The following is a 26,450-nucleotide window of genomic DNA, read 5'->3' as shown; positions in this document are numbered from 1 at the left end:
TTTTGTTCCACTAATGTAGAAACCAGCTGTTTCCAGACTAAATTCATCCATTATGTTCCATCTGCGTAGAAACCAGCTGTTTCCAGACTAAATTCATCCATTTTGTTCCATCTACGTAGAAACCAGCTATTTCCAGACTAAATTCATCCATTTTGTTCCATCTGCGTAGAAACCAGCTGTTTCCAGACTAAATTCATCCATTTTGTTCCATCTACGTAGAAACCAGCTATTTCCAGACTAAATTCATCCGTTTGGTTCCACTAATGTAGAAACCAGCTGTTTCCAGACTAAATTCATCCGTTTGGTTCCACTAACGTAGAAACCAGCTGTTTCCAGACTAAATTCATCCGTTTGGTTCCACTAATGTAGAAACCAGCTGTTTCCAGACTAAATTCATCCATTTTGTTCCATCTGCGTAGAAACCAGCTGTTTCCAGACTAAATTCATCCATTTTGTTCCATCTACGTAGAAACCAGCTATTTCCAGACTAAATTCATCCATTTTGTTCCATCTACGTAGAAACCAGCTGTTTCCATACTAAATTCATCCATTTTGTTCCACTAATGTAGAAACCAGCTGTTTCCAGACTAAATTCATCCATTATGTTCCATCTGCGTAGAAACCAGCTGTTTCCAGACTAAATTCATCCATTTTGTTCCATCTACGTAGAAACCAGCTATTTCCAGACTAAATTCATCCATTTTGTTCCATCTGCGTAGAAACCAGCTGTTTCCAGACTAAATTCATCCATTTTGTTCCATCTACGTAGAAACCAGCTATTTCCAGACTAAATTCATCCATTTTGTTCCATCTACGTAGAAACCAGTTATTTCCATGGTAAATTCATCCATTTTGTTCCATCTGCGTAGAAACCAGCTATTTCCAGGGTAAATTCATCCATTTTGTTCCATCTGCGTAGAAACGAGCTGTTTCCAGACTAAATTCATCCATTTTGTTCCATCTATGTAGAAACCAGCTATTTCCAGACTAAATTCATCCATTTTGTTCCATCTACGTAGAAACCAGCTATTTCCAAGGTAAATTCGTCCATTTTGTTCTATCTACGTAGAAACCAGCTATTTCCAGGGTAAATTCATCCATTTTGTTCCATCTACGTAGAAACCAGCTGTTTCCAGACTAAATTCATCCATTTTGTTCCATCTACGTAGAAACCAGCTGTTTCCAGACTAAATTCATCCATTTTGTTCCATCTACGTAGAAACCAGCTGTTTCCAAGGTAAATTCGTCCATTTTGTTCTATCTACGTAGAAACCAGCTATTTCCAGACTAAATTCATCCATTTTGTTCCATCTACGTAGAAACCAGCTGTTTCCAGACTAAATTCATCCATTTTGTTCCATCTACGTAGAAACCAGCTATTTCCAGGGTAAATTCTTCACTCTGCATTTCATTGTATTAAAATCTGAATCAGAATCGGACTACCGGGACTCGATGAGGGAGGATATTGCACTTCTCGTCATAATTGGTGACGAGGCTTCCTTGTTAGAGGTTTTATTATTGCTTGTGGCTGTAGTGGTGGAGCTGGACGTGAAGGCAGGAGGGGTAGGCTGTGAGTCGACTCACCTCTTACCTGCTTTTCCTCCCAGACCTGGAAGAGTTGTCTCCAGTTACATGGCTTACGTCTTAAGCTGTAGGCCTTTAGCTCCAGGAGGGCTACGTAGAATTTTTTAATCATGACCAGGTTGTGGTGCAAGGACGAGGACACCTTTTTTCACCCAGTCTCAGTCAGATTTCTGTTTGCAGAAAGAAGAGCGGTTAGTTGAGAAACTGCCGTCCTTCTGTCTTCTGATGTTGAAACGAGGAACCTCACTTGTTTCGTATCATACTGAAGCTCACTGGGCCATCGAATCCTGCGATGTTCCAGAGGCTGACGGGGAGGACATTATGCTTTTGGATCTAAACTCCAAGGAAAGTGTGGAACACATATTTCCACTTTGTTCCATCCGCACAACACAACACGCCCCGAGCCAGCATCCGCTGCCACTGGAATTCTTCCTCCTCCAGTATGATAGCCAAAGGACTTGTTTTGTGCTCGTCCAGCTTTGTGACAGCCAAGGCCTTCATATTTCAACCTATCAACACTCATCAGTTATAGATTAAAACAAGATGACCTCCAGATTTTGATCTGGCCTCCATGAAGTCGATCTCATTCCTCGTTTCAATCTACAAACACTCAAAAGACTTACCAAAATCTGCCATCTCTTGAGCTCCTGCCGTTCCACATGATCACCATCTAACAGCATGAAATATGGAGTGGAAACCCTCTCCCATCCCCTAAGCTGTTCATCAGGTGTGATGGACCTGGACCCTGTTCCTCATTCAAACATATTTTTTCTGTTTTGCTGTTAACTTTCAGACATCTATGGTGAGACAAGGCTCTGGTCTACCAGGAGGTCTACCAGTCTAGAGGAACCTACAAGTGGTTTTGTTGTTCAGATTTTGTTTGTTTGTTGGAAGTCTCGTTGTTTTTGTCTCCATCTCCTGGCAGACAGATGAACTACAGTGATTTCTAAGGTGGTTGCCATGGCAAAATTATAACAGGATGTTGCTACCCATCAGCATCATTTTTATGATGAGCACTGTTTCACCTGAGCAGGTGACCCGGAAACAGTTCCACAGCACCGGTTCTGTTTAATGCCAGTGGCATCATCTCTCTGCTGGTTGGTCCACAGACAGTAGGTGAGAAGCAGCTGTGATGAAAAGTGACACCTTTATTAATGATTCAGTAGCTGCACTCCGACTCTGCAGCAGTTTGTTAATCTACAAGAGAAGGTGAGTCTGGTTCTGTTTGGGGCCCGATATGGACCTGGTGGTTCTGGTTGAACTGGATATGGGGCAGATCCAGAGTTCTGTTGTGTCCCATGAAGGATTTTTATTTGTTGTTTCAGACATGGACACTTGTAGGACTGGTGGTTGGACTGGAAACAGATTGGACCTGCTGCCGTGGTAACCATGTAGGACGAAGAACGCTTTTTGGTAAGTTGTTCATTTCATTCAGTTCCACAGGGATTGGTCCATGTTCCATCCGCATGATGGTAGGAACCAGCCCATTTTCCCTGGACACGTCCTCTTCCACCTGGACAGGTCCTCTTCTACCTGGACACGTCCTCTTCACCTGGACACGTCCTCTTCCACCTGGACACGTCCTCTTCTACCTGGACACGTCCTCTTCTACCTGGACACGTCCTCTTCTACCTGGACACGTCCTCTTCTACCTGGACACGTCCTCTTCCACCTGGACACGTCCTCTTCTACCTGGACACGTCCTCTTCTACCTGGACACGTCCTCTTCTACCTGGACACGTCCTCTTCTACCTGGACACGTCCTCTTCCACCTGGACACGTCCTCTTCTACCTGGACACGTCCTCTTCTACCTGGACACGTCCTCTTTTACCTGGACACGTCCTCTTTTACCTGGACACGTCCTCTTCCACCTGGACACGTCCTCTTCCACCTGGACACGTCCTCGTCCACCTGGACACGTCCTCTTCTACCTGGACACGTCCTCTTTTACCTGGACACGTCCTCTTCCACCTGGACACGTCCTCTTCCACCTGGACACGTCCTCTTCTACCTGGACACGTCCTCTTCTACCTGGACACGTCCTCTTCCACCTGGACACGTCCTCTTCCACCTGGACACGTCCTCTTCTACCTGGACACGTCCTCTTCCACCTGGACACGTCCTCTTCCACCTGGACACGTCCTCTTTTACCTGGACACGTCCTCTTCCACCTGGACACGTCCTCTTCTACCTGGACACGTCCTCTTCTACCTGGACACGTCCTCTTCTACCTGGACACGTCCTCTTCCACCTGGACACGTCCTCTTTTACCTGGACAGGTCCTCTTCTACCTGGACACGTCCTCTTCTACCTGGACACGTCCTCTTCCACCTGGACACGTCCTCTTCCACCTGGACACGTCCTCTTTTACCTGGACACGTCCTCTTCTACCTGGACACGTCCTCTTCCACCTGGACACGTCCTCTTTTACCTGGACACGTCCTCTTCCACCTGGACACGTCCTCTTCTACCTGGACACGTCCTCTTTTACCTGGACACGTCCTCTTCTTCCTGGACACGTCCTCTTCTACCTGGACACGTCCTCTTCCACCTGGACACGTCCTCTTCCACCTGGACATGTCCTCTTCCACCTGGACACGTCCTCTTCTACCTGGACACGTCCTCTTCCACCTGGACACGTCCTCTTCCACCTGGACACGTCCTCTTCTACCTGGACACATCCATGTATATCAGCGTTGTATGTCCATTTTCCAGACTGACTTCATTTGATCCGTTCTCTCCCGTTGGGGGGGAAATGACATGTTTATATTTACATGTTTATATTCATGTTTTTATTTACATGTTATCATGTGCGAATCCTCCTTCTCATGTTAGAAATATTTTTCTCCAGAAACACTGAACAAAAAGTGGAATTTAACATTTATTTATTCTCCATGTAGTTCAGGCAGTTACCACGGTGATGTCTGTCCTGGTGGTCTTTACTGTGTTTCAATAAGCCAGAAACATCTGGTTCTGACCAGGTTTAGATCTTGTTCGCCTGGATCAATTGCTTGGACAAATTCCAATCATCAGGACAGATCTGGACCATCAGGACAGATCTGGACCATCGGGACAGATCTGGACCATTGGGACAGATTTGGACCATCGGGACAGATCTGGACCATTGGGACAGATTTGGACCATCGGGACAGATCTGGACCATTGGGACAGATTTGGACCATCAGGACAGATCTGGACCATTGGGACAGATTTGGACCATCAGGACAGATCTGGACCATTGGGACAGATTTGGACCATCGGGACAGATCTGGACCATCGGGACAGATTTGGACCATTGGGACAGATTTGGACCATCGGGACAGATCTGGACCATCGGGACAGATTTGGACCATCGGGACAGATCTGGACCATTGGGACAGATTTGGACCATCGGGACAGATCTGGACCATCGGGACAGATTTGGACCATCGGGACAGATCTGGACCATCGGGACAGATCTGGACCATCGGGACAGATTTGGACCATCGGGACAGATCTGGACCATCGGGACAGATCTGGACCATCGGGACAGATTTGGACCATCGGGACAGATCTGGACCATCGGGACAGATTTGGACCATCGGGACAGATTTGGACCATCGGGACAGATTTGGATCATCGGGACAGATCTGGACCATCGGGACAGATCTGGACCATCGGGACAGATTTGGACCATCAGGACAGATCTGGACCATCGGGACAGATTTGGACCATCAGGACAGATCTGGACCATCAGGACAGATCTGGACCATTGGGACAGATTTGGACCATCAGGACAGATTTGGACCATCAGGACAGATCTGTCCTAGATCTGGACCATTGGGACAGATTTGGACCATCAGGACAGATCTGGACCATCGGGACAGATCTGGACCATCGGGACAGATTTGGACCATCGGGACAGATCTGGACCATCGGGACAGATTTGGACTGACAGTACCAGAACTTTTTAAAGTCGTCTGTCCTTTGGATATTGGAGGACAAAGAATTCACCAGATTTTCTGTTTTCAGAAGAACCAGGAACTGCCCATGGATCTTGACAGCATTGGTAGGATGCTTTCTACTGAGTTCTTCTGTGTTCTACTGAGTGCTCTGGTTTTGCAGTGTTCTTTTCAGTTCTGTGTTCTCTCGAGCTTAGGTGTTCCAGTTGTGTTCAGTTTTCTTCTAATTCTACCATGTTCTATTGTGCTCTACTGTTTCTAACTTCTGTGTTCTGAGTTTATTGTGTTCCATTGTTTTTAGTAAGTTCAGGGTTCTGTGTTTCACACCAGTTGTGTTTATTTTTCTTCTCGGTCCTGTGAACAGAAGCAATGAATGAAATACGTCCATCAGTCTACAGAGCCGCCATGAAGTTGCTGTCTCTGCAGAAGATGTGTCACAGTCAGTACCACTTCATTCTAGATCAGTACTGCTTCATTCTGGATCAGTTGGGTTGATTCTGGATCACTACTGCTTCACTCTGTTGGGTTTTACCTGGATTATCTGATCACTGCAGTGTTTTCTATTTCCAGTGGAGGATGTGATGATCAGGCACGTCATGGCCGCCTTCCAAGCGGTGGGCGGGGCTAAGCTGCAGGACATGGCGATGAGCAGGGAGAAAGTAACCCTCACTCTCAACAGGATGTTCCACAGAGTCTCACAGGAGGTTCCAGGTCATGCCAACACGGCAGCTCCAGAAGAAGTGTGCATCGTGATGATGAGGGTGTTTAGCAACCGGTTGGTTTATTGGAGGTCCGAGTGTTTCTTTTGACCCATGACGAGCCAGAACCAGACTCATACTTCTGTGTTTCAGCAGTCAGACCGGTTCTGTATCGGCCTGCAGCCTCCAGAGAGTCCTGATCGCTCTGTGTGCTGACAACCTGATGGACAAGTACACTAGTAAGTTCTTAGGGTTCACCTGCTAGTAGCCTACACCTGTTCTCTTCTGTCCCAGAGGTATAAGTCCACTCCTGCCCAAGGACGTATGGTCCATTTTTACAGATTAGCTTCAGAAGGACTCCATACTGGAATCTAGACTAAAGTCCAGACTGGACAGTAGATTGGACTCTACACTGCACTGTAGCTGGGAATCCAGACTGGAACTGTAACCTTATTTAATTGAGTCCAATCCAGCAGACTTTAGTGTAGTTTAAACTAATCTAGTCTATTAAGGAGAAAGGGGTGACAGTAGCTCAGGTGGTAGAGCGGCCTGTCTTGTGACCTGATGGTCAGAGGTTTGAGTCCTGCTCCCTACGGCTTGTTCTCTGAGAGCCGGTCCCAAGCCCAGATAAATGGAGTTTTGCTTCAGGAAGTGCATCCGGCGAAAAACATGCCAATTCACCCAAGCAATGATTCGCTGTGGCGACCCATTCAAAGGAACAAGATTAAAGAGAAACAACAGTCTAAGAAGGAAAATGGGTTAGATTTATAGTTCATGCATCGACTCCTCGTTCGAACCTGGTGATGGTAACACGTAGCTGATCAGTTACATAGAGACGAAAACGTAGCAGCTTATCAGCACCAACCACAAAGGAGTCATATATTACATCAAACTCAACTTTATTCATAAAGCCATTTAAAACAACCACAGCCCAAACAAAGTGCAGTACATGAACTAGTTTAGTGTAGTCAGCGTCTACACTAGTATTGTAAGGTTAAATTCTAGACAGTTCAGTAGGCTCTGGACTAATGGGGTATTTGGAGTGTGGACTTGTATTGTGTGGTTGTGGTCTATGTAAGTCCAGTATAGTCCACTGGGATCGAATCTAACCTGTTTCCTGCAGATCTCCTGAGTGTTTCAGGGACCGGTTCAGGATTTATCAGCAGATGTGGACTCAGATCTCTGCTACAGGACCTAAACCTGGTGAGTCTAGCAGACTTCATTTCCCAGCATGCCTCTGTATTCAGCTTTCTAACATGTGAGTGCTCAGCTTCCAGCGGCAGTTCATGAGGATGGAGTGTTTGGTGGCGTGGAGGCAGCGGTGAGGTCGTGTTTTGAAGGGGTGAGGACACAAACACTTGGGTGCAGGTGATACCTGGTTGCCCTGGCAACGAGCTGAACAAGCGAACGCTTGCAGGTGTTGACCCCGACTGTGAAAGAAGAACACGTGTTGACGTGGCTGCAGGATGGGCCCCGCCTGTTGCTGTGGTTACCCACGCTGTACCGACTGTCAGTCAGTCAGAAGGTCAGTCATGCTGTGCGCTGCCACACCTGTAAGACCTTCCCAATCACTGGACTCAGGTAAGTTCCACCTTTTCATCCAGATATCCTATCTATCTGCACACACAGTTCACATCCCAGTAAGGACACTCCCATAAATTCTTGCCTCCCTCCAGTTAAAGGTGGCATCCACACCGGGATAGTCCAGGGAATAAATAATAAATAAATAATAATAATAAATAAATTTGAGAATATGAAAAACTAGTAATAGAAACATTAATAAATGGAACAAATATGGCTAAATATAATAATTGGAAAATTCTAAACAAATTGTACACAGAAATTATGCAAATCAATTTAAAAATAAAAAAGCCGAAACACACTGTCTCATAAAACTAATTAATAACTTTTATTTTATATATATTTGATGTATTTTCATAGAAACTTATCATCTGAACTATTTTTTCATTATTAAATAGCCTGTTATTAGAAAAACTCGTTAATTTACTCTGTTGAGGGCTCCATATATTCACTCTGCCTTTGTAAATGTATGCAGTTGAATTTTTAACTCCTGTAATGTTATTTGTTGTGCCTTCCTGTAGATCTACAGGTACAGATAATCAACATATGTAAATGTATCATTCATATTTGCAGATACAGAAACACTCTGATCTCAGAGTAGTATGTCTCGACTGAACACAGATTCCTTCACTGACACAGAGTCCGAGTCCATCACTAGTCTGGGTCCAGGGGGTTTGTGTCAATCAGAGAAACGGGGTCCATAGTGTCTGAGTCTCTTACAAAAACAGGGTCCAGAGGTTCTGAGTCTCTTACAAAAACAGGGTCTAGAGGGTCTGAGTCCATCACAAAAACAGGGTCCAGAGGTTCTGAGTCCATCACAAAAACAGGGTCCAGAGGGTCTGAGTCCATCACAAAAACAGGGTCCAGAGGGTCTGAGTCCATCACAAAAACAGGGTCTAGAGGGTCTGAGTCCATCACAAAAACAGGGTCTAGAGGGTCTGAGTCCATCACAAAAACAGGGTCCAGAGGGTCTGAGTCCATCACAAAAACAGGGTCCAGAGGGTCTGAGTCCATCACAAAAACAGGGTCCAGAGGGTCTGAGTCCATCACAAAAACAGGGTCCAGAGGGTCTGAGTCCATCACAAAAACAGGGTCCAGAGGGTCTGAGTCCATCACAAAAACAGGGTCCAGAGGGTCTGAGTCCATCACAAAAACAGGGTCCAGAGGGTCTGAGTCCATCACAAAAACAGGGTCCAGAGGTTCTGAGTCCATCACAAAAACAGGGTCCAGAGGGTCTGAGTCCATCACAAAAACAGGGTCCAGAGGGTCTGAGTCCATCACAAAAACAGGGTCCAGAGGTTCTGAGTCCATCACAAAAACAGGGTCCAGAGGGTCTGAGTCCATCACAAAAACAGGGTCCAGAGGGTCTGAGTCCATCACAAAAACAGGGTCCAGAGGTTCTGAGTCCATCACAAAAACAGGGTCTAGAGGTTCTGAGTCCATCACAAAAACAGGGTCCAGAGGGTCTGAGTCCATCACAAAAACAGGGTCCAGAGGGTCTGAGTCCATCACAAAAACAGGGTCCAGAGGTTCTGAGTCCATCACAAAAACAGGGTCTAGAGGGTCTGAGTCCATCACAAAAACAGGGTCCAGAGGGTCTGAGTCCATCACAAAAACAGGGTCCAGAGGGTCTGAGTCCATCACAAAAACAGGGTCCAGAGGGTCTGAGTCCATCACAAAAACAGGGTCCAGAGGGTCTGAGTCCATCACAAAAACAGGGTCCAGAGGTTCTGAGTCCATCACAAAAACAGGGTCCAGAGGGTCTGAGTCCATCACAAAAACAGGGTCCAGAGGGTCTGAGTCCATCACAAAAACAGGGTCCAGAGGGTCTGAGTCCATCACAAAAACAGGGTCCAGAGGGTCTGAGTCCATCACAAAAACAGGGTCCAGAGGGTCTGAGTCCATCACAAAAACAGGGTCCAGAAATTGGGGTCTTGAAATGCTGTACTACTTTAAGACATAATCAACTCCTGTCCTCCAGCTGTAGTGCTGCTGTCCACTATGACAGGTGAATCCAAACAAACTGCACCTGTAGAACCTGCTGGTGGTTCAGACTTCAGGTGAGACCTGTGTGTGTTCAGGTATCGATGTATGAAGTGTGTGAACATCCACGTGTGTCAGAGCTGCTTCCTGACCAACCGACAGAGCAGGAAACACAAGAGCCACCATCCGGTACTGGAGTTCTGCACTCAGGTGAGATAGCAGGTCTCAGACAGGCAATAATAATAATAATAATAATAATTAAAGCCGCAAGCGGCATCCATCGGGTCCTCGCCTCATGCCGAAATCTCCACCCGAACTCGCCACAAAGCTTGCGGGTGGATGTGAAGTCAATGGTATGAATCCCACACTAGTGGGAATTTGTTTAAAAACAATGCACATACAGTGCTGAATGGGCGTAAACGCCAAGATAGTGGACACCCCGTTGCCATGGTAACAGGTGGTCAATGCACTTTTTTACTCGCCTTGGGTTGTTACACATGTGTAACAAATTTCGTAACCCTAGGTCAAAGTAGAAGATTGGGCCCCTAGGGGCCACCCCCAAAATGTGCCCCCCCCCCCACAATACATATTACAATGTGTTAAGCACCTACCAAACATGAATGATTTTAATTTTCGTTAAGATCGGATGTGGTTCTGCGAAGATATGAGTGAAGCGTGTTTCATGGCGAGAACGCGTTTTTTTCATGGGTTGCCACGGTAACACGCTTTCTCCTATTGGAAAGATTTGAATAACTTTTGGTCCCCATCTTGTCACGAAGCTCCATGGCGAATGTGGAGCCAATAGCATGAATCCCCTCAGACTAGTTCGTTCAAATACGATCCGCTTAAAGTGATTAAAAAGGCATAAACGCCAAGATGGCGGACACCCCGTTGCCATCGTAACAGGCGGTTAATTAAATTTTTTGCGCGTCTTGGCCACTTATACATGTGTACCAAATTTCGTAGCCCTAGGTCAAAGTAGACGATCGGGCCCCTAGGGGCCCCCCACAAAATGCGCCCCCCCCACAATACATATTACAAAGCGTGAAGGACCTACCAAATATGAATTATTTTAATTTTGGTTCCGATTGGACGTATTTCTGCGAAGATATGAGTGAACCGTGTTTCATGGCGAGAACGCTTTTTTCCATGGGTTGCCACGGTAACACGCTTTCTCCTATCAAAAAGATTTGAATAACTTTTTGTCCCCATCTTGTCACGAAGCTCCATGGCGAACGTGGAGCCAATAGCATGAATCGCCTCAGACTAGTTCGTTCAAATACGATGCGCCCAAATTGACAAAAACGGGCAATAATATGGTCGTAAACGCCAAGATGGCGGACAGCCTGTTGCCATGACAACAGGTCTACGATTGACATTTTTGGTCGTCTGAGGTGATAGACATGTGTACCGAATTTTGTTGTCCTACGTCAAACTAAACTTTTTTGACCCCATTCTAGAGGCCATTTTTGGCGTTTCTAGGGGGCGCTGTTGAGGCATTTTTGAATTGGCGTGCATGCGGACCCTAGAATATCGCTATTTTCGCCGGGCTTGAGGTCAACTTGGCACAGAAAACAAAATGACAAAAATGTTGTGCTGAGAAAAATATAGAAGAATAAACATTTGGAAAACAATAGGGCCCTGCCATACTTGGTATGGCTCGGACCCTAATAAACATTACAATAACAGTAGGGCCCTGCCATACTTGGTATGGCTCGGACCCTAATAAACATTACAATAACAGTAGGGCCCTGCCATACTTGGTATGGCTCGGACCCTAATAAACATTACAATAACAGTAGGGCCCTGCCATACTTGGTATGGCTCGGACCCTAATAAACATTACAATAACAGTAGGGCCCTGCCATACTTGGTATGGCTCGGACCCTAATAATGATTGTGAAACAAACAAGTCTTAATGCAATAAAGACAGAGTAGAATAAGTCAAACTGATTGGTTGAAACAGGTGAAAGTCTGAACAGGTGTGTTCAAACAAGTATGGAGAGGGGGATGATGACAGGGTCTTCAAAGTAAAAAGGGGGATTCTGAAGATGGTCTGGGAGTTTGTGGGGATCCAGTAGGGTTGTTGTAGGACAGGTTTTCTGGATTCTGGACCAGAGTTTATGGAGGGATTTGTGAGGTAAACCAGAAAGAAGGCCTTACAGACGGGTGAGTGTACAGGTGTCAGACAGGTGAGTGTACAGGTGTCAGACGGGTGAGTGTACAGGTGTCAGACGGGTGAGTCTAGATGGGTGAGTCTAGACGGGTGAGTCTACAGGTGTCAGACGGGTGAGTCTAGATGGGTGAGTCTACAGGTGTCAGATGGGTGAGTGTACAGGTGTCAGACGGGTGAGTCTAGACGGGTGAGTCTAGACGGGTGAGTCTACAGGTGTCAGACGGGTGAGTCTAGATGGGTGAGTCTAGACGGGTGAGTCTACAGGTGTCAGACGGGTGAGTGTACAGGTGTCAGACGGGTGAGTCTAGACGGGTGAGTCTAGACGGGTGAGTCTACAGGTGTCAGACGGGTGAGTCTAGACGGGTGAGTCTACAGGTGTCAGATGGGTGAGTCTAGACGGGTGAGTCTAGACGGGTGAGTCTACAGGTGTCAGATGGGTGAGTCTAGACGGGTGAGTCTACAGGTGTCAGATGGGTGAGTCTAGACGGGTGAGTCTAGACAGGTGAGTCTACAGGTGTCAGATGGGTGAGTCTAGACGGGTGAGTCTACAGGTGTCAGATGGGTGAGTCTAGACGGGTGAGTCTAGACGGGTGAGTCTACAGGTGTCAGACGGGTGAGTCTAGACGGGTGAGTCTACAGGTTTCAGATGGGTGAGTCTAGACGGGTGAGTCTAGACGGGTGAGTCTACAGGTGTCAGACGGGTGAGTCTACAGGTGTCAGATGGGTGAGTCTAGACGGGTGAGTTTAGATGGGTGAGTCTAGACGGGTGAGTCTAGATGGGTGAGTCTAGACGGGTGAGTGTACAGGTGTCAGATGGGTGAGTCTAGACGGGTGAGTTTAGATGGGTGAGTCTAGACGGGTGAGTCTACAGGTGTCAGACGGGTGAGTCTAGACGGGTGAGTCTACAGGTGTCAGATGGGTGAGTCTAGACGGGTGAGTCTAGACGGGTGAGTCTACAGGTGTCAGATGGGTGAGTCTAGACGGGTGAGTCTAGATGGGTGAGTCTAGACGGGTGAGTCTACAGGTGTCAGATGGGTGAGTCTAGACGGTTGAGTCTAGATGGGTGAGTCTAGACGGGTGAGTCTACAGGTGTCAGATGGGTGAGTCTAGACGGGTGAGTTTAGATGGGTGAGTCTAGACGGGTGAGTTTAGATGGGTGAGTCTAGACGGGTGAGTCTAGACGGGTGAGTCTAGACAGGTGTCAGATGGGTGAGTCTAGACGGGTGAGTTTAGATGGGTGAGTCTAGACGGGTGAGTCTACAGGTGTCAGACGGGTGAGTCTACAGGTGTCAGATGGGTGAGTCTAGACGGGTGAGTGTACAGGTGTCAGATGGGTGAGTCTAGACGGGTGAGTTTAGATGGGTGAGTCTAGACGGGTGAGTTTAGACGGGTGAGTCTAGACGGGTGAGTCTACAGGTGTCAGATGGGTGAGTCTAGACGGGTGAGTTTAGATGGGTGAGTCTAGACGGGTGAGTTTAGATGGGTGAGTCTAGACGGGTGAGTTTAGATGGGTGAGTCTACAGGTGTCAGATGGGTGAGTCTAGACGGGTGAGTTTAGATGGGTGAGTCTAGACGGGTGAGTCTAGACGGGTGAGTCTACAGGTGTCAGATGGGTGAGTCTAGACGGGTGAGTTTAGATGGGTGAGTCTAGACGGGTGAGTTTAGATGGGTGAGTCTAGACGGGTGAGTGTACAGGTGTCAGATGGGTGAGTCTAGACGGGTGAGTTTAGATGGGTGAGTCTAGACGGGTGAGTTTAGATGGGTGAGTCTAGACGGGTGAGTGTACAGGTGTCAGATGGGTGAGTCTAGACGGGTGAGTTTAGATGGGTGAGTCTAGACGGGTGAGTTTAGATGGGTGAGTCTAGACGGGTGAGTGTACAGGTGTCAGATGGGTGAGTCTAGACGGGTGAGTTTAGATGGGTGAGTCTAGACGGGTGAGTGTACAGGTGGTGAACTGACAGTTTTTCTCCCATCAGCCCACCTGGAGAGAGTCTCTGTCTTCATTGGTGCAAAGTGCACGTCATGCCCTGTTACCACGGCGACAGACTCAAAGAGCAGCGGGTGGGAGGAGGGTCCTGATGTGGGCGGAGCCAGGGGAGAACCAGGACAGGTGAGACAGCTAGCCGATAGTTTCTTTTTGGCGTTTTCTCTTCAGCTGACGGCGTTTTCCATCAGAGCTCCGCCCCCCTCTGATGTCTCTACACAAGTGGCGGCCAGTCCCTCCTCTGACGTAGACGATTCCCATGATGCATTGCTGTGTGCTGCTCCTCCAAGTTCATCTTCACCTGAAGCTCGTCAGACAGTAGAGGAGCAGCAGGTGACGACCTCCTTACTGGTCATGTGACCGGACCTGGTTTCATGTGATGTGACGTGTGTTTCCTGTTGAAGGCGGCGGCGGCGGCGGCGGCGGCGCTGCTGACGGAGGTCAGGAACCTGCAGAGGGACAAGTGGTGAGGCTGAAAACCCCGCCCACCAGCCAACCGGCCGCTGCCTGCTGAGTCTGTTTCTGTCCGCAGGCTGTTGGAGCAGCAGCTGAAGGCCTGGAGACTCACCGTCCAATCAGAGCAGGGCGTTCTGGAGGACAGGTGTTCAGAGATGGAGGTTACCATGGAAACACTGAGACAGCACAATGTCCGCTTACAGGGCATGCTCACACAGGTAAGGCACGGTGGAGCGTGGGGCTGCTGGACGGCGAGGTGCATCATGGGAAATGACGGTTGTTCTGATTCAGGCTTTGAGCAAGATGGAATCTGGACGGGACGCCAGCGACTCGCCTCGCAGCTTCAACTCGGACGACATCAAGACCTCCGACTCCCAGGAAGACCAGCAGGATGGAGGAGGAGGAGGAGAGGAGGAACAGGAGGAAGAGGAAGAAGAGGAGGAACTGATGAAGGAACAGCAGGAATGGAGAACGGATGACACTCCATCTCCCACAATCCACTGGGACTTCACTCTGTCAGACGTGTGTGAATATCAACCAACCGGACACCAGAATGGGCCTGAGGGGGCGGGGCTACAGGAAGACGGCCCTTGGCCATCTGAAGGAGGGGGCGACTGTGGCGGGCGGCGTCCAGAGGAGCTGCTTCAGGAGACGGTGGACAGACTGAAAACTGAGATGGAGACTGGTTGGAGGACAGAGAGACGGACAGGTGAGACACACGGCAGACTGTCCCGCCCTAAAGCCCAAACTGACTCTTTAACTCTGATTCCAGGTGAGACAAAGAGGGCGGAGCTTCTGGAGGCGGCGCAGCAGGTCGGGGACCGGATACACTACCTGGTGGACGCCCTGAGGACAGACTGAGGAGACGGCTTGTTCAGATTAGAAAACTTTATTCGTCACAGAAATGAATACAGATAGAAAAGTATCAAAGAACACCTGGACAAAAGCGCCAGGTGTGTTTCCATGGAAACCTAGCTGCCAGAGTGGTCGTCATGTCGATGGCAACACAAATGGAAACGCGGTAAACTTCGTTGTTTGTTGATCGCTTTGGAATGAAACGAAATAAAATATTTTAAAGTGATGAAAAATAATTTAAATGTATTTTTATTTAATTTAAAAATGTTCAGAATTTAAAGGCTAAATTTGGTTCTAGCTTCATGATCAGGTGTCCAGGACGCATCGCTACCGCGTCCTGTCATAGCAACGCCCCCTCCGGCCACGCCCCCGGCGGGGCGGGATGCCTGAGGAAGGAGGCAGCGTCCTGCTGGCCTGTCGTAGCCCCTCCCTCCTCGGCGGAGGGGGCGGGGCCTGACCCCTGGTTCTTCTCTTGGAGGGCGGGGGCCGCCGCCTCCGGCCCCCCCGCCTCTGCTTGGACCTGCTGTCCAGCGTTGGGGTCGGGGGTTCAGACGTCCGTTTGCGCCTCTGGACCGGGTCCGCCTGTGCCGAGTCACTACTGAGCGTGCTCAGGAGGAAGCCGTCTCCTTTGGGCCCCTCCCCTGGCGGTCTGTCTGTGTTCAGATCTGGACTCAGGCTGCGGAACAGCTGGCGGACGCAGGGCAGCGGGGCGCATGAGGGGGCGGGGCCTCTGTGCCACCGGGGGCCTCTGGGGGGGTTCTTCAAGATGCGGTTGGTTCCAGGCTCGTAGAAGCGAACAGGTAACCGTTTGTACTTCAGCTTTAACCCCTGCAGCTCCAGAGGGCGCCGCCTCTTCCTGCTACGCTTGGGGGCGGAGCCTGAGTCTGCGGAGGGAGTGGGGCCTGAGGGGGAGCAGAGAAGGTAGACGAGAGAGGTGCGAGGCTGAACAGGTGTGACAATATTGGAGTACGACTGAGGAAGGCAGCGCCACGTCTGCGTCTCAGGTGTCCGCTCGGCTGCACTCTGACTGGCTGTGGGGACCGCAGTGGGCGGGGCCTCTGGACACAGCGGATGGACAGACGGAACCAGCAGCTGGACGGTCTGGGTGCTGTGGCTCACTTTGACCACCTGGGAAGACAGGAGCTGGTCAGATGCTGGTTTTTTTCAGCAGAAAAGAAGAAGTGTGACGTACCTGACACCTGGACGCCAGCCTGAAGCTCCACCTCCTCCTCCTCCTCTTCCTTCTCATACAGGCGGAGTCGTCGTCATCATGGTCCTCCAGAGGCAGAACACCTGAGTCTGGCTCCTGCTCCTTCTGGCTTCTCCTACCGTACCTGTGATGACGGAGGAGAACATGAGTGTTCCGTGTCAGAAAGCACATGAAACCACACGAACAGGTGTGTCACCTGGCCATCGACTCCGTGTCAAAGTAACAGATAAATCTTCCTCGTCTGAACTGTCGGACCAGTTTCTCCACCCTCTCCTCGTCCTCCTGCTCAATCTGGGTCCAGGTCTTCCCCCTGAAGGAGTCTGGGATGTGTTCAGGGACAGGCAGGACCTCCTCAATGGGCAGAGTCCAGAATCCCTCTTCCCGCCTGGCCCTGCCTCCTCGCTTCTCACTGCGGAGGGCAGAGTCAAGCTGGTAGGCGTACACCTGGTCCTCCAGGTGCACCTGAACATCCAGGAGACGGCTGAGGTCCGGCCCCGCTGTCTGAGGCGCCTGAACAGGTGTATCAGGCCCCCGCTGGAAGACCACCTGCAGAGAAACGTCCAGAATCAGACCGCAGGAGGACTTCAGCCCCACAACCACTTCCCACCGACACGCACCTGGACAGGTGAGTCCCAGTCCTCACTCTGTGTTTCCGTGGAAACAGCAAGGCTGAAGTGTAGACTGTCTACCTCCCCCTGGCGGTGGTGGGTGCCATGGCAACACATCTGGATCACCTGAGGACCACAAACCATAAGCTCTCATGTGACACATAGGTCAGTAGTTCAAAGATATCAATGATCTGATCAGTAACCTCAGGTCATGTGATCAATCAAAGAAGATAACATGTAATGCTCCGTCCTTGTAACATATGTGTAGCACTCCGTCCTTGTAACATATGTGTAGCGCTCCGTCCTTGTAACATATGTGTAACGCTTGGTCCTTGTAACATACATGTAATGCTCCGTCCTGGTAACATAACTGTAACACTCCGTCCTTGTAACATATGTGTAGCGCTCCATCCTTGTAACATATGTGTAACGCTTGGTCCTTGTAACATACATGTAACGCTCCGTCCTGGTAACATAACTGTAACACTCCGTCCTTGTAACATATGTGTAGCGCTCCGTCCTTGTAACATATGTGTAACGCTTGGTCCTTGTAACATACATGTAACGCTCCGTCCTGGTAACATAACTGTAACACTCCGTCCTTGTAACATATGTGTAGCGCTCCGTCCTTGTAACATATGTGTAACGCTCCGTCCCTGTAACATACATGTAACGCTCCGTCTTTGTGACATACATGTAGCGCTCCGTCCTTGTAACATATGTGTAATGCTCGGTCCTTGTAACATACATGTAACGCTCCGTCTTTGTGACATACATGTAACGCTCCGTCCATGTAACATATGTGTAACGCTCCGTCCTTGTAACATATGTGTAACGCTCCGTCCTTGTAACATACATGTAACGCTCCGTCTTTGTGACATACATGTAACGCTCCGTCCATGTGACATACATGTAACGCTCCGTCCTTGTGACATACATGTAGCGCTCCGTCCTTGTAATATACATGTAACGCTCTATCCTTGTAACATACATGTAACGCTCCGTCCTTGTAACATACATGTAACGCTCCGCTCTCGTAACATACGTGTAACGCTCTATCCTTGTAACATACATGTAACGCTCTATCCTTGTAACATACATGTAACGCTCTGTCCTTGTAACATACATGTAACGCTCCATCCTTGTAACATACATGTAACGCTCCGCTCTCGTAACATACATGTAACGCTCCGTCCTGGTAACATAACTGTAACACTCCGTCCTTGTAACATATGTGTAGCGCTCCGTCCTTGTAACATATGTGTAACGCTCCGTCTTTGTGACATACATGTAGCGTTCCGTCCTTGTAACATATGTGTAATGCTCGGTCCTTGTAACATACATGTAACGCTCCGTCTTTGTGACATACATGTAACGCTCCGTCCATGTAACATATGTGTAACGCTCCGTCCTTGTAACATATGTGTAACGCTCCGTCCTTGTAACATACATGTAACGCTCCGTCTTTGTGACATACATGTAACGCTCCGTCCATGTGACATACATGTAACGCTCCGTCCTTGTGACATACATGTAACGCTCCGTCCTTGTAATATACATGTAACGCTCTATCCTTGTAACATACATGTAACGCTCCGTCCTTGTAACATACATGTAACGCTCCGCTCTCGTAACATACGTGTAACGCTATATCCTTGTAACATACATGTAACGCTCTATCCTTGTAACATACATGTAACGCTCTGTCCTTGTAACATACATGTAACGCTCCATCCTTGTAACATACGTGTAACGCTCCGCTCTCGTAACATACGTGTAACGCTCCGTCCTTGTAACACACGTGTAACGCTCCATCCTTGTAACATACATGTAACGCTCTATCCTTGTAACATAACTGTAACCCTCCACTCTCGTAAAATACGTGTAACGCTCCGCTCTCGTAACATACATGTAACGCTCCGTCCTTGTAACATACATGTAACGCTCCGTCCTTGTAACATATGTGTAGCGCTCCGTCCTTGTAACATATGTGTAATGCTCGGTCCTTGTAACATACATGTAACGCTCCGTCCTTGTAACATACGTGTAACGCTCCGTCCTTGTGACATACATGTAGCGCTCCGTCCTTGTAACATATGTGTAACGCTCCGTCCTTGTAACATACGTGTAATGCTCCGTCCTTGTAACATACATGTAACGCTCCGTCCTTGTAACATACATGTAACGCTCCGTCCTTGTAACACACATGTAACGCTCCGTCCTTGTAACATACGTGTAACGCTCCGTCCTTGTGACATACATGTAGCGCTCCGTCCTTGTAACATATGTGTAACGCTCCGTCCTTGTAACATACATGTAACGCTCCGCCCTTGTAACATACATATAACGCTCCGTCCTTGTAACATACATGTAACGCTCCGCTCTCGTAACATACATGTAACGCTCCGCTTTCGTAACATACGTGTAACGCTCTATCCTTGTAACATACATGTAACGCTCTATCCTTGTAACATACATGTAACGCTCTATCCTTGTAACATACATGTAATGGTCCGCCCTTGTAACATACATGTAACGCTCTATCCTTGTAACATACATGTAATGGTCCGCCCTTGTAACATACATTTAACGCTCCGTCCTTGTAACATACATGTAACGCTCCGTTCTCATAACATACGTGTAACGCTCCGTCCTTGTAACACACGTGTAACGCTCCATCCTTGTAACGCTCTATCCTTGTAACATAACTGTAACGCTCCGTCCTTGTAGCATATGTGTAGCGCTCTGTCCTTGTAACATATGTGTAATGCTCGGTTCTTGTAACATACATGTAACGCTCCGTCCTTGTAACATATGTGTAGCGCTCCGTCCTTGTAACATATGTGTAATGCTCGGTCCTTGTAACATACATGTAACGCTCCGTCCTTGTAACATATGTGTAACGCTCCGTCCTTGTAACATACATGTAACGCTCCGTCTTTGTGACATACATGTAACGCTCCGTCCTTGTGACATACATGTAGCGCTCCGTCCTTGTAACATATGTGTAACGCTCTGTCCTTGTAACATACATGTAATGCTCCGTCCTTGTAACATACATGTAACGCTCCGTCCTTGTAACATACATGTAACGCTCTATCCTTGTAACATACATGTAACGCTCCGTCCTTGTAACATACATGTAACGCTCCGTCCTTGTAACATACATGTAACGCTCCGCTCTTGTAACATACGTGTAACGCTCGTCCTTGTAACATACATGTAACGCTCTATCCTTGTAACATACATGTAACGCTCTAGCCTTGTAACATACATGTAATGGTCCGCCCTTGTAACATACATGTAACGCTCTGTCCTTGTAACATTCATGTAACGCTCCGCCCTTGTAACATACATATAACGCTCTGCTCTCGTAACATACGTGTAATGCTCCACCTTGTAACATACGTGTAACGCTCCATCCTTGTAACATACATGTAACGCTCCGTCCTTGTAACATATGTGTAACGCTCCATCCTTGTAACATACATGTAATGCTCCGTCCTTGTAACATATGTGTAACGCTCCGTCCTTGTAACATACATGTAACGCTCTATCCTTGTAACATACATGTAACACTCCGTCCTTGTAACATACATGTAACGCTCCGTCCTTGTAACATACATGTAACGCTCCGCTCTCGTAACATACATGTAACGCTCCGCTCTTGTAACATACGTGTAACGCTCGTCCTTGTAACATACATGTAACGCTCTATCCTTGTAAGATACATGTAACGCTCTAGCCTTGTAACATACATGTAATGGTCCGCCCTTGTAACATACATGTAACGCTCTGTCCTTGTAACATTCATGTAACGCTCCGCCCTTGTAACATACATATAACGCTCTGCTCTCGTAACATACGTGTAATGCTCCACCTTGTAACATACGTGTAACGCTCCATCCTTGTAACATACATGTAACGCTCTATCCTTGTAACATAACTGTAATGCTCCGTCCTTGTAACGCTCCACTCTCGTAAAAAACGTGTAACGCTCCGCTCTCGTAACATACGTGTAACGCTCCATCCTTGTAACATACATGTAACGCTCCGTCCTTGTAACATACATGTTACGCTCCGCTCTCGTAAAATACATGTAACGCTCCGTCCTTGTAACATACATGTAACATTTCGCTCTCGTAACATACATGTAATGCTCCATCCTTGTAACATACATGTAACGCTCCGCTACCGTAACATACATGTAACGCTCCGTCCTTGTAACATACATGTAACTCTCTGTCCTTCTAACATACATGTTACATAGTTACTCATCGTCCACCAGGTCAGACTACAGACACGGGGTCCTCACCTCCTCGATGGTGTGGTCTATGGGGTCGGTGTGGTCGGAGGAGAACGCTTCCTCCCTCTGAGTCTCTCTCCTCTCCCTCTGCCAACTCCTCCAGGGCTGCACCTCCATGGTGGACCAGTCTCTCTGTCCAGGACCCAGATCCTGGTCAAATCCAAAACTTGGACCCCTTGGCGACCTGGACGAGGAGTCGCTGGTTTTCCTCCTATTGGTCTTCCTGTGGGCCTTTTTGTGGACAGAGGGAGGAGCCTGATGATGAGGGGGTGTGGCTCCGGGCTTTGACGAGCATGTACTGCCAGGATGGGCGGAGCCTCCTTCCTGCGGCCTGATTGGTGAAGAAAGATCCTCCCAGTCTGCCGGCTGACAGGATGCATCACCTGAACTGGGCAGGAGTTCTCGGGTGCCTAGAGACCGACTGTCGTCAGAGATACGCAGCTCATCAAGCTCCGCCCTCGGCAGCGGGGGGGCAGAGACAGGTGGCAGGTCGGCGTGGGATGGCCTGAAAGAGACACAAAGACATAATGACCTGTCCAGAAGAAGTGATGTCATCACCACCTGGTGAAGCTGCAAGACTGATTCTAGTCAACGGTGCCAACTAGTTACCACATTAACCAGCAGCAAAAGTGTTCAGTGTCTGTTACCATGGTGACGACTTATCCTTTCTGCATTTATTTACTGATGAAGGGCTGAACCCTGCTGCAGGGACAAGTCCTCCTTCCTCCTGCAAGGCCTTCTCCAGGACCTTTTCCAGGACGTTCTCCAGGATGTTCTCCGAGGTGTTATCAAGGACGTTCTCCAGGATGTTCTCCGAGGTCTTATCAAGGACGTTCTCCGGGATCTTTTCCAGGATGTTCTCCAGGATATTCTCCAGGGTCTGATCCAGGATATTCCTCTGAATCTTGTCCATGACGTTCTACGGGATCTTGTCCATGACGTTCCCCGCGATCTTGTACAGGATGTTCTCCGGGATCTTGTCCATGACGTTCTTGTCCATGACGTTCTCCGGGATTCTATCGAGGTAGTTGTCCAGGATCTTGTTCAGGATGTTCTCTGGGAGCTTGTCCGGGACATTCTTTGGGATCTTGTCCAGGACGTTTTTGTCTAAAAAGATCTACGGGATCTTGTCCAGGATGTTCTCCGGGATCTTGTCCAGGATGTTCTACGGGATCTTGTCCAGGACGTTCTACGGGATCTTGTCCATGACGTTTTCGTTGAGAACGTTCTACGGGATCTTGTCCAGGATGTTCTCCGGGATCTTGTCCAGGATGTTCTACAGGATCTTGTCCATGACGTTCTACGGGATCTTGTCCAGGACGTTCTACGGGATCTTGTCCATGACGTTTTTGTTGAGAACGTTCTACGGGATCTTGTCCAGGACGTTCTACGGGATCTTGTCCATGACGTTCCCCGCGATCTTGTACAGGATGTTCTCCGGGATCTTGTCCATGACGTTCCCCGCGATCTTGTACAGGATGTTCTCCGGGATCTTGTCCATGACGTTCTACGGGATCTTGTCCAGGACGTTCTACGGGATCTTGTCCAGGACGTTCTCTGGGATCTTGTCTCAGACGTTCTTGTCCATGACATTCTTCGGGATTCTATCGAGGTAGTTGTCCAGGATCTTGTTCAGGATGTTCTCTGGGATCTTGTCCAGGACATTCTTTGGGATCTTGTCCAGGACGTTTTTGTCTAAAAAGATCTACGGGATCTTGTCCAGGATGTTCTCCGGGATCTTGTCCATGACGTTCTCCAGGATCTTGTCCAGGACGTTCTCCGGGATCCTCTCCAGGATGTTCTTGTCCAGGACGTTCTCCAGGATCTTGAAGCAGAATAACCTGAATGAAACTGCGACCTTGGTTCAGGTGTGTTTGTTTTGCCCACCTGGAGTCGCCGTAGCGGTGCGGGTGGTGCTGCTGGACGTCCTGCAGGAAGCGCTCCAGCAGCGTGAGTCTGGTCTGGCTGCAGGCGGAGGAAGTGGTGCTGGTGCCCCTGGAGGACGTCCGAACCGAGTCCAGGTGTCTGAGACTGGACAGGTGCTGAAACATCAATGACATCATCTGTGAGTCAGCTGTGACTGTGGAATTATGTCACATGATCAGTCGAAGGTGCGTCTACCTGGTCTAGGTTCCTGTAGAGGACCCTGCAGTATCCACAGTAACCCTGTCTGTCGGGCCCACACCTGGACGGACCGGGTTGAGACTCCGCCCACATGCTGTCAGCAAAAACACACGCTGATGAATCATCTGGACGACTGAAGCATGTTCATGGTGAAGTTCAGTGACGCGTCACACACGGTGTCCGTTGGCAGACAGGTAGACTCACCTGGTAGGAGGCTCCGCCTTCCTCTGCTCACCTGTCATAAACAGGAAACAGTCAACGGGTGGCATCTAAAGATGGAGGATGACGATGTCAGGGTTTGTGTTTTACCTTCATTAGAGAAGCGCGACATCCTGAGCGGCGATCTGAAACACAGACAGACAGGTGTCACTTCCTGAGGAGTCCAAAGTCACGGATATTCCTGCTGGCTTTCAGCCTTGTTCCCGACATACAGAGACTTCTTCAGAATCTTTAAATGATGTTATAATCTGTAGATTTAATCCCGAAAGTCCTACATGTAAACGTTTACATGGGAGTTTTAATTCCTCTTTAATTACAAATAAAAGTTCATTCTGCTTTAAACTGATGAAAAACGACCATGTAAACACTTTAGTCCTAATGCTAATTTCTATTGGGAATTAAACTTAAATCCAATGTAAGCGGCTGGTTTATTCATATTTTAATCCTGAACTATTTAATTCCTCTGTCATGTAAACTTTCATTCCGCTCTAAGTTAATTATTAATTAATTATTAATTAATATTAGTTAATTATTTAATCCTGAATTAAAGAACATCATGTGACCATAGCCATTGTTAACCTGTTGTTAACCAGTAGTTAACTAGTTGGCCTACTGTTTCATACCAGGTGGTGAACCGCTCCACCCTTGCTTGTGACTGACGGAGCGTTTCTGGAATGTTCCTTTTATACACAACCGTGGCGCCCGCTTGTTTCCATTCTGTCTGTAGGAACCAGATGTTTTCTGGTTCCTACTGGAACCTTTACGTCACATTAGCAATGAGTCATAGAATATGAAGTTTGATCATTAAAGTCTCGTCTCGTAGCGTGTTAAACTAAATAAGGGTGAAGAATGATTTATTGATCACTGACCACTGAGCTGACAGGAAATGATGTCACCCAATTTCTGCAGTGAGCACACGAAGCGAGAGGACCGACGGCGACCACAGAAACCCACCTGCTTACCTGTCAGGTAAACCGGCTCGGACCACTGATCCTTTCTAAAGGTCACGTGATGACATCACTTCCTGTCACTACAGTCGGCCATCTTGTCTGGACCCACCACAGATCAGCTGACGTCCTGTTACATACGGTCATGGTGGCGACTCACATGGAAGCGGTGCAGTCAGAGCAGGGCCTGTCCAATCACAGCTCTCCATTCTGTAACCAATGGTGACCAGGTGTGAGCTCCAGAGTCCATGAGCCTGAAGAGAAAACCAGCATCACAGAACTGGTTACTGGTTCGCCTCCCAGCACGGAAACCAGTCAGTTACTGGTTCGTCCCCCAGCACAGAAACCAGTCACTTACTGGTTCGTCTCCCAGCACAGAAACCAGTCAGTTACTGGTTCGTCCCCCAGCACAGAAACCAGTCACTTACTGGTTCGTCTCCCAGCACAGAAACCAGTCACTTACTGGTTCGTCTCCCAGCACAGAAACCAGTCAGTTACTGGTTCGTCCTGAAACTGAGCCATCCTCCATCACAGTAGACGTTACTATGGTAACCAGCAGGTTAAACCCTCCTAGACGTACTGGTCTGGATTACTGGAAAAACCCGTTCCAGACCAGGTTCGGTCCTGGGGTCAGCATGTGTAAGACCCGCCACTATAACAACCAGAAAAAGAGCACCTTTTTTCTTTTGATCAAACACGTAGTGTCCTTTAAGATGTCCTGCTGCTGTTTGTTTACAACCAGACTAAAATGTTTCAGAGTCACCAGGTCGTCATCATGATGGATCAGACTGCAGAGACCTCTCCTTCATCCCCAGCAGTTTATAAAAGTAGTGACTCTGCGTTCCTCCAGGACCTTGTAGTGTCCCTAAGATCTGTTAAGGCCTTAAATCTACCGGGATGTTTCTGATGATCCTGGATAAAAGCCTCATCGTTTAGTTTAATCTGGAAACCCACTCCGCCCCGTTTACACGCGGCTCACACTGAGGGGTGAAAGACCCGCACCCACTGGGATAAAGATCCGCACACTGAGGGGTGAAAGACCCGCACCCACTGGGATAAAGATCCGCACACTGAGGGGTGAAAGACCCGCACCCACTGGGGTGGAAACCCGCACTCTGCTGTTAATCCACCAATCACAGCGCTGCTGCTTCACTGGAGAACTCAGACTAACAAGATAATTCAGACACAATCCCGGGTTAAACTCGGTCTAACGGTTACCATGGTGACAGCCTGGTGACGTGTCTCCGCCACTATGGCGGCTGCTTGTCGTTAGCATGCAGCTAACAGCTAGCAGGCCATCAACCAGTTAGTCCAGCACAGACCAACTGGTCGTTTATAGTTAATTACGTCATTTAAAATGATCGATCATCTGATTATTTACCTTCAGATGATAGTTACTCTGTTCAGTTATCAACCTTATCAATCAGATCCCGCCAGAACCTTCCGTAGAGATGTTTAGTTTCCGGTCCGACTCTTCTTCTGCGGGAGGAGACGGCGCTGCTGCAGCGGGGAACTGCTGCCCCCAGCAGGCGGACGAGTGAACTGCAGGCAGGAGGAACTTCTGCCCCCACCAGGGAGATGGGACAACAGCTGCCAGTCTGGTTTCAGTTAACCCAGGTTTGTTTAATCAGATATGTTGAACCTGAACCAAGACGTTGCCACCGTGGAGGCGGTACCGTAGGAAGCTCAACCTAAAACCAGCCGTTGCCACCGTGGAGGCGGTACCGTAGGAAGCTCAACCTAAAACCAGACGTTGCCACCGTGGAGGCGGTACCGT

The 26,450-nt window shown here is 48.5% G+C and overlaps 3 protein-coding genes across 3 annotated transcripts; 1 reads left to right on the top strand and 2 right to left on the bottom strand.

Moving 5' to 3' along the window:
* Window positions 1–6,122: 6,122 nt before the first annotated feature.
* Window positions 6,123–15,265, top strand: dytn (dystrotelin; the record flags this gene model as incomplete). The annotated part of the gene is made up of 11 exons (XM_079263838.1): window positions 6,123–6,301; window positions 6,408–6,463; window positions 7,348–7,427; window positions 7,495–7,566; window positions 7,642–7,805; window positions 9,887–9,998; window positions 13,941–14,074; window positions 14,140–14,281; window positions 14,353–14,414; window positions 14,481–14,632; window positions 15,177–15,265. 11 exons carry the CDS (start codon window positions 6,123–6,125, stop codon window positions 15,263–15,265), a joined length of 1,242 nt encoding a protein of 413 aa, XP_079119964.1.
* A 130-nt stretch (window positions 15,266–15,395) lies between these two features.
* LOC306774040 (uncharacterized protein) lies at window positions 15,396–21,549 on the bottom strand. The gene is made up of 5 exons (XM_079264011.1): window positions 21,393–21,549; window positions 17,087–17,203; window positions 16,666–17,015; window positions 16,452–16,593; window positions 15,396–16,387 (listed from the first exon to the last, which is right to left on the bottom strand). Exons 1-5 carry the CDS (start codon window positions 21,498–21,500, stop codon window positions 15,587–15,589), a joined length of 1,518 nt encoding a protein of 505 aa, XP_079120137.1. The 5' UTR covers window positions 21,501–21,549; the 3' UTR covers window positions 15,396–15,586.
* Window positions 21,510–26,137, bottom strand: LOC306773893 (uncharacterized protein; the record flags this gene model as incomplete). Its single annotated transcript, XM_079263837.1, has 7 exons — window positions 26,055–26,137; window positions 24,834–24,927; window positions 23,817–23,851; window positions 23,712–23,742; window positions 23,505–23,601; window positions 23,271–23,425; window positions 21,510–21,888 (listed from the first exon to the last, which is right to left on the bottom strand). Coding segments are annotated over exons 3-7 (684 nt in total), but the record flags the coding sequence as incomplete, so codon positions are not given.
* Window positions 26,138–26,450: the final 313 nt, after the last annotated feature.

This window comes from Telmatherina bonti (assembly GCF_933228915.1).
Source record: "Telmatherina bonti genome assembly, chromosome: 24".
Lineage (NCBI taxonomy): Eukaryota > Metazoa > Chordata > Actinopteri > Atheriniformes > Telmatherinidae > Telmatherina > Telmatherina bonti.
The sequence above is the reverse complement of the archived record's forward strand: the minus strand, read 5'-3'. Positions and strand labels throughout refer to the sequence as shown.